Source organism: Octopus bimaculoides, chromosome 16 (genome assembly GCF_001194135.2).
Source record: "Octopus bimaculoides isolate UCB-OBI-ISO-001 chromosome 16, ASM119413v2, whole genome shotgun sequence".
NCBI classification, from domain to species: domain Eukaryota; kingdom Metazoa; phylum Mollusca; class Cephalopoda; order Octopoda; family Octopodidae; genus Octopus; species Octopus bimaculoides.
Window position 1 is genome coordinate 2,668,190 of NC_068996.1, and position 9,028 is coordinate 2,677,217.

Below are 9,028 nucleotides of genomic sequence, written 5' to 3' on the forward strand. Positions count from 1 at the left end.
AAAAAATATATTTAAACATATATATATAATATATATATATATATATATATATATATATATATATACATATATATATATGCATATGTGTGTATACATGAATATTTATAATGCTCATATGCATATGGATAGTGTACATGCACATAGGTATCTCTTTTTATGCCTACACTTGTGTTGTGTTTGTAATCATCTACTTTCATTTAGCAATTTCCTTAATTGTTTGTCTAGAATGAAGATCATGTCTACTAGAATATGATGATAATTTGATTATCTTTTCATTAACAATGATGACAATGATGTTGCTAATGATGACAGTGAGGTCAAAATAAGAAAGATAATTATGATAATTTTTTGTTATTGATAATTGTCTTACAGTATTAGTCATAGATATATTTCATTTTCAGTAGGGGTGGGCGTTTAACATTGAAGAATCATGGCAGAATGATAGAACATCTTTGAAAGTTGTTAGGGTTCTGCAATATATTGTAAAGGCATGATAATGTTAGAAATACAATTTAAAAAAAAATCATTATATTGCTATTGTTGGTGTTGTTGTTGAGTGTTTCAATTGTTAGAGTGTTAAGCAAAATGATATGGAGTATTTCTATATGCTCTTGATGTTCTTGACTCCTGCTGAGGTCACCTTTGCCCTTTTGTAGCACACAAGTACTGAGGTCAATATAAACAACAAACCTCTTCCCACTAAAATTGTTGTTCTTGTGCCAAACTTTGAAACTCATCATCAGTTTTATGGCAGCAAAACTAGCAGAATCATTGTCATGCTAGACAAATGCTTAGCAGCATTTCTTCTAGCTTTACTCTCTGTGTTCAAATGCTATCAACATTGACTTTGCCTATCATTCTTCCACAGTTGATAAAATAAGTACCAGCTGAGTGTCAATGTATTTGACTCCCCCCACTCTTCAAAATCCCTGGCTTTGTGCCAAAACTTAGAAAAAGTTGTTGTTGTTGTTGTTATTATTATTATTATTATTATTATTATTAAGGCAGCAAGTTTGCTGAATTGTGAGAGCATTTTTGTGTTTATACTCTTTTTGTGCTAGATTACTGCATTTGCTCTCTGAGTTTTATCGATCTGTGCTTCTATCAAATTCATCCTAATGGCTTGTTCCTGAGCAGCTATAAATAGTAATTCAGTGTCTTGTTTCAAATTTCCATCTTTCAGCCACAGCATTCCTTACTTTCATCATCTTTAACTTGTTACATTAATTTTCCATGTAATTCCTTCTCTGTTGTTTTCCTTCTGCTTTTGAATTCTGCTGCTGTTTCAGTAACTTTTTAAACATACCTAGCTTCCAATAGTATTCTTTCTTCACTACATACAATATTATTTCAACTCCAATATTGCAGTACTAATGATGTCTTCTGCATTTAGTAATTCTGCACCTTCTTCCTTTCCTGGTTGGTAGTGTCTGTTGATATTACTTTTAGGGTGGAGTGCATTGTGAGCAGCTTCCTAGTTCTCCCATCTAAGTTCTTTAGTTTGGTCTTTGTCCATATGAATAGGGGATCAGAGTATCTTAATACTGGCATAACTCATGTTATGCTAGTATTCTTCATTACTTTGATAATATTCCTTCCATTTAATTTTGTTTTGTGTACCTTCTTAATTCATCTCTTGTAGCCTTTGGAGATTTCTCTTTCTATTATCCAATTGTCTTGCAGCATTCAGCAACTCTAGATATTTTGTATCCCTCATTTTCTACAGTGAAAATGATGTTGTTTTGTGGTAATGTTATGCCATCAGAATTTATCTTCTGGCCTTCATGATTAGCACTGTGCACTTATCTCCACAAACTGCATTCCAATAGACTTGCTGAATACTCTTAATGGATAATCTTGGTCTTTTTCACTTTTTGTATGTAGTTTCAGGCCATTCATATAAAGCTAGAGACTTATTTTCAATTTATTTTCACCTTGGTTTCCACAAACTAATAGGTAGATCTGAATTTTCTCTCTCTAAACTTGTCATAGAAATTAACAAAAGCAAGACTCTCTGAAAGATTGCCTTGTGCATTTTCATACTTCCCAATGGTTCATTTATGCATTTGAGTTCTACTTTCCATGCTTTCATTGCTTTTTCCAAAAAGCTGTTTTTCTTTTTATTGACTCTGAGTGTCTTCAGGTACTTCAAGAGCCAGCAGTATGGAATATTATCATATTATCTTTTAGCGTATTCAGTCAATAACTAAACTCTTCTTTCCTATTTGTGCCTCATTTAGTATTCTGTTATATAAACAAATCAGCAATGATTCCCCTCGACTTCTTTCTGCATCCCTTTTGCTCTTCTGACAATAGATTCTCCTTATCCAGAAAATTTTATACTTCATCTGTTATAAGGCCAGTTATACTTTCCAGAGTAATTGTAAGCAAGTAATAGGTCTATAATTGCCAACTTCCTATCTCTTTTCTTTGTCCTTCTGCACCAATATCTTTTCTATTGTCATTCATTTTGGCATTCCATTTTCTATATAATCAATAAGAAATGGTTGTATATAGAACTGTGTATACTTAAAAGATTTTTTTTTAGTCAGAATTGTTGAATATCATCTGATCTGGGGGTCTTTGCAATTTGGTATTTCTTTTTCCTTGATGTTGATATTTTCTTGTTTTGCTCTATCTTCCATTTCACTTTTAAATTTTCATAACCAATCAGTTTCCATATTATGTTTGGATTTCTTTGCTCTAGATTTCTGACCAAAATTGTCTTGCTGCTTCAGCTTCTGGCACTTAATTTCCCTGGTGCTCCACTGCATTCTTTAGCCGTTATTAAAATATCTTTTTGTTGTTTTATTATCTGCCAGAATTATTTGTGTCAAACAAAATGCAATGAATTGTTTGTTCCAGCACTTTATGTTCTTTTATTACTTCAAATTCTTTCATCCACTTGTGCTTGATAAAATGAATGAATAAAATAAAGTACTGATCATGTACTAAGGTCAAAGTAACCAATTGCCCCTCTCCAAAATGTTCAGCCTCTTGCCTATGTTAGAAACAGTTATTATTATTCATGCATTCTCCATGTTACAGAAATGTGTTCCTGAAAAATTTCACCAGAATGCTTTAATGGAAAACATTTTTCCTTTTGACTTTAGTGTACATTAACCTGTGTAACACAGAACTGAAAAATAGATTTCATTCTATGGTATTACACATTACAGCAAGCTGTTTCGGGAATGCAACATTTCCATGATTATGGGGGTTTACCTGTATTGTTATTATTTTTGCATCAGTGGTATTTTCATTGCATGCATTCACTGCATTACACAATGAAGCTCTCTGTACTTTGGATATGTGCAGTATTTTGTTAAGTTTTGTACTTGCTCATGTACTGACAGACACTATTGATATAAAATGGGTACAAAGGTTAGTAATGTTTTCTCTGTATGTGATGCATATTTGTAAGTCCTTAGACTTTTGGTTACCTATTTGTCTGCATTTTTATTAATCATTTACAAAGCACCTACAATTACTGGGATTGTTGAGAGTGGTGCATAGGCAGAATTGTAAGATTAAATTCCTTACTGTTCCTCTTTTAACTACTCGTTTCAGAGCTTAAGTTTTACTGAGCTTCAACTTTGCTTTTCATCCTTCCAGGGTTAATAAAATATAGTCAATTAAATGAATCCTTATCATATTTCAAGGATAATGTAACTGAGTAAGCCCTACTCTCAAATTTTTAGGTGTATGCTTATATTAGAAACACTTATTAGAGGAGTTGTTTCTGTTTTCTGCTCCATTCTGGTTATTAACATTTCAAGATCTTTTAGGTCATATCACCACTTTTTTAAAGCAATACATTATCATATTTTGCGAACTGGTGCCTTGATCAAGAGGCATTTCCTTTCCTGAACCTTTGATAATAATATCAGATTTATTAGCCTTGATTTCTTATCCTGTGTGTATTAGCTTAAAGTATGTCACTCTTAAAGAGCTTTTCTGATATATGCTTATACAATTTATTTTCTGTAGGTGTTTCATAATGCTGGCACAATTCTGTGATACCTGTGAATGTTTTCTTTCTTGATAAGACTGGACAGCCAGAGATAATGTTATTTCTTTCCAGTTTCCACATATCCTGTTTTTATTTGGCTGTATTCTGCTTCATTATGTGTTTTTTTTTTTGTTTTGCTTTTGTGGGAAAGCTTTGATCTTGTGATGCAATCAATAGTGCTTTAGTCTCAATTTTGAATCTTACATGTCTCAGCTGTTGTTGTGACTTTTCCTTGTCTGCTTTTGCTGTTTAGCTTTACAGATGTTGGCAATGTTAGAATTTTTCTTGTCATCACTCTATCATGGCAGGCTTTAACCCAAATTTTAGATTAAATTCATAATTTTTATTGTTTCTTCTCATCCCTTTTTAACTTATCACTTCAATCCTTTTCTTTTCTTCTCATATTTGTTGGTTTCCTTGAAGACAAAACAGTTCTTTACATTTATCTCTGTTTCATCATCAATCTCTAAAGTCCGGTGGCCCTTGGTGTAAATGGCAGCGAAAGTGGTGCATTCAGATGAGCTACCATCTATGGTCTAACAGAGAAGATTGGCAAATTTCTTCAGATATCTAAAAGCTTTTCCAGATGTGTCCTTTTCTCTAGTTCTAGTGAGGGATTGGAATTGCATTTTAGACACTTGGTGAGGCTAGCGTATAGAAGTAGGGAGTGTAAAGACTCACAAACTTACTCAGATGTTTCCTAATGCTTGACAGATACTGAATGGATTTCCTGAATGTGCTCATGTGGACACAGAACATACACAACAGGACATCCAGATCATATCAAGACTGATAGTGTTTTAGGCTGTGCACAGTATGAATAGCTTCACTTTACAGACCACAAACTTGTGATCTCCATGGTTGACTGAAGCTGAACACATTCTTACCGATACGCAAAATATACAGGGATAGGTTTAGCGAATTGGTTAAATGGTAATTGATTGGAATAGTTGTCACAGACCAGTGGTGGAGCACTCTGAAGTGGCTGATTTCATCAAAATCAATAATATTTAGCAAAGAGCTAGTAATAGAATGAAATACATTGGAGAAGGAGCTAATGATCAAGCTAGAATATGTGATTATCAAAAGCTGCATTGCTGAAGCTAGGGCTCCTGTACTACATCATATGGAAACTAAAGTTATTCAATGGCCCCCAAATAAAAGAGGTTTGATTGCAGCAAGAAAACCACAATATGGATTTTGATGGACCAGAACAAGTGAATGCTACCTGATTCCAAGTAAACATGTGTGAATTTCTAGCAGCATTTTGCTCAGCTGTTTGGTGCTGGTGGTGAGTCAAAGACAAGCAGACTTTATGTATGATGACCTGTCATGGCTCTTAAAAGATGTTGAAATGTCAATAACACCCATTGAAATACAAAAAGTACAAGGTGATTGTTTGAAGCACAACTCATCTGGTTTAGATGATTTGGTCTGTGAATTTTAGGAGTTCCTGCCAAACATTTTTGAAGCTCTCTTGGCAGACAGCATCTGAAAAGTGCTGTGGAATATGAAAATTCCCAGTGCAGTGAGCTAGGAAAGGATGCTGAGGAGGACATGCCAGATAACATTTAGTCTGTTACTCTGCTGAATGTAGAGTTTAAAATTTTGGCCAAAATGTTAGTGAAGAGGCTAGTGTTTATCATTAAGTGGTGTGGTTGGGGAATTACTAACATGCACAATCTTGAACAGGTCCATCCATAGCTATCTCTACTTCATATGATACATCATAGAGAGAGGGTTGGGAATCAAGCTGTTTGCAGTAGGGCCCTGATTAAGTTAGATCAATTGGAAGTGTTTAATTGGGATTGTCAAAATCTGGGCAGCTATACTGAAAGAAACATTTTTTGGCCACCTTTCTCAAGGGTGGATTGCTGCAGTGCATAACAGCATCCCCTTTGTGGATCTAAATAAAGCGACACTTCTCAGAACTGTTTTACATCACATATATGGTCTATAAGGGATGCCCCAAGGTAAGGGTTGAGTAGGAAGTGCTGTCCTCAAATTCTTTGAAAGGTGGGTGAAAGTGATGAAAAGGGTAAGAGTAAATGGGACTATCCTTTATGTATAGGTGTTAAGCCTAAGAACAACACATTTGCAGAGGGCACATGACATTTGTGTTGAGGATAATCTTGCATGGCAGGATTTCTTTATGGATCCTAGATGTAGGTACTCCTGTACCTTATTGTCATCATCATCACTTTTAAAAAAATCTTCTGTGTATGCATGTTTTTCTTTTCATGCCTGCCACTAAGGAAGTTCTGTATGCTGAAATCATTTGATCTGGCAGTTTTGGTACCCATACCAGATGATACTCTTCTCTGCTCTTAGCACCATATGTCTATATGAAAGAACCTCTCAAGGCAAATACTGCAGTATTCAGCATTCTAATATTACATCCACACTTAATGGGATGCAAGGATTACCATTTGTTGTTAATGCTGCTTCTGTCACTAATATTTATTTACTTGTACTTTATTCTTGGTTGTAAAACCTGTTAAAACCTTCTCCAAATGTCAGCCTGCTTTCTAAGGATTTCAATTTTCAGTATGATTAGGATGTATTAAATAAAAAGGGTGTTTTTTTTTTTTTTTAGGTAGGGGCCAATTCAAAGTGTATGCCTTAAAATGTATGCATTGTGTTAACTTAATGTAGCAATACTATATTTTGATATTAAACTTTGTCTCTAATGAGATGGATATTTTAATGAAGCTAAACTCTCAAAATCCAAACAGAATTGATCCTGCTCCATTGAGTTTCTCAAAGAACACATTTCACAGCCTAGCTCATGGCTTATTGTTTAAATGTGACTGTTTTTGCACAGTCCAGCAAACAATAAACTGCACTTAACCTAATCACATAAGTTCAGAATGAAAATTTACTGCCAACTTGATCAAGGGTCACATCACTATCACTGGTGAGTATGAATCAGAATCCAACCAAGGCTAGAATCAACAATGTTGCAGTTGAACCAGCAATCTCATTACCAGGTCATGATTCAAATAACAATAATGTCTCAACTGAACCACATCAATCAAATGAACCATATCACTTAACACCAGTCTCAAAACTGAAACAACAACCATCAATATAAGCCTCACAACTGAATGTTGACATAATATAAAATGGACAACTGATTCAACGATTACAGTCATTATGGATTACAGCTGATTCTCAAATGAATCCATAATAACTGAAGCAAGAATTATATTTCTTAACATGAAGTAACTCTCATTTCAAAGAAAATAAGCATCATATTTGAATCAGTTGTGTCAATACATTTAATTACTTAATATCTTACTCATGACTAAATTATTAATTTTATTTAACATCAAAAAACAATTCTGATACCTGAACCAGCTACCAATAGTCAGTGTGTTGTTAGTGTCATATGATCATAACGGAACCTAAGATTACATTAATCTCCAAGACTGACCACCACTACCACCATCAAAAAGAAAAATTGTCAAATGAAAATGTTATCACTTTAGTTTCACAAACCAGTGATGATATTGACCACACAGTTGCATCTACCTCACAACAGCACATCATTCAACTCCTTTCATACCAAACCAGCAATCTTATCAATCACACAATTCAATAGTTGCTGTAACCACTATAATCTCAAGGGAACAAATATACTAATCTTAGAATTGAGCAAAAAATATTACAAAGGATCCCTCAATCCCTCAGTTATACAATTAAATTGGTAATCACCAATCTGATAAGTGAGACAACAGTAAAATTAGATGTCACAATTGACCAGTCACCAGTAAAACAGTCATATCTCACAAATGAAAAACAATGACACAAGATTTATATAATCTAATCAATCACATCATTCTCACAGCCAAACCAACAAGCACACCAATCTCATAATTTAAGAATTAGTACAGTTGCACCTATCTCACACCTTAATAACTACATCAATCACATCAGTCACATAACTAATTCATTAATTACACCAATTAACATCAATATCCTGATTTAATTACATCACTCTCACATATCAACTAACTTCATCATTTTTACATTAATTAAATAAATAAAAATGACAGTTTACCTCTTCGTCTCCCCAATATTCTAAATGTAAACTTGTTGAAATTAAATAATTCTGCATTTTATTTCCTTTTGAATATTGATTTGTAATTTTTGTGTTGTTTTAGTTGTTGTTGTTGCCTTTTTTTCACTGTATTTTACTCACACCCCATTACCTTTTCATTTTGTTGTTTTTTTTTCTTTTTTTTTTTTTTGTATTATTGTAATTTCAGTTGGAATCTTTCTTCGCTTTGCCCCGTTCTGAGCAAAAGTTTATTCCACGACCAGAAAAGACTCTAAAGTTACTGCTCAGTGTATGTCAGGTGTTTTATTTTTTTGGGGTTATGTTTTGTTTTGAAATGATTTGATTTTAGTTTGTTTTTTTTTTTCTTCTTTTAAATTTTCTCTTGTTTTCTTATGATTATCATCCCCACCTCTTTGAAAGATAAAATAAACTCAGCCTTGTTGAAGAAGAAAAGTAATGTATTTAGAAATGGTGTTATATATTTTTAAATAATATATATATATATATATAATAGAATATAAGGATATAAGCCTGCTATAACTATTTATAGGCAATTTATACATTAAATTAATAATATACATATGTATATATTAAGGGAGGAAGGGTGAAGACGACCTATCTCCAGCATGCTGAAGATAGGCCACATATGTATATTGTTATTAATTTAATGTATATATATGTGTGTGTGTGTATATATCTATATATATGTATGTATATATATATATGTATATATATACACACAGGAAAGATTTAGCATATCTTTATAACTATTTATTGCCAATTACAATTGTTTCACTACCACTCCATTCCTAAGACCATTACATATGAATAATTCCATGTTAAAAGTTATGTAGTATTAATGTTTTCAAATGAGTAGCATTTTATCAGACGAGCATCAAAAGTTGCTCTGTTTATATATATATATATATATATATATATATATATATATATAT

At 33.0% G+C, this 9,028-nt stretch overlaps 1 protein-coding gene across 1 annotated transcript in view; it reads left to right on the forward strand.

Annotated features, from left to right (window-relative positions):
- The window catches only part of LOC106876559 (calcium uptake protein 3, mitochondrial-like), a 332,236-nt gene that overhangs the window by 217,162 nt on the left and 106,046 nt on the right, over positions 1-9,028 (forward strand). Inside the window, exon 8 of the mRNA XM_052973679.1 lies at positions 8,284-8,364. Within this exon, the coding sequence (XP_052829639.1) occupies positions 8,284-8,364 (81 nt within the window). The remainder of the gene's footprint in view (positions 1-8,283; positions 8,365-9,028) is intronic.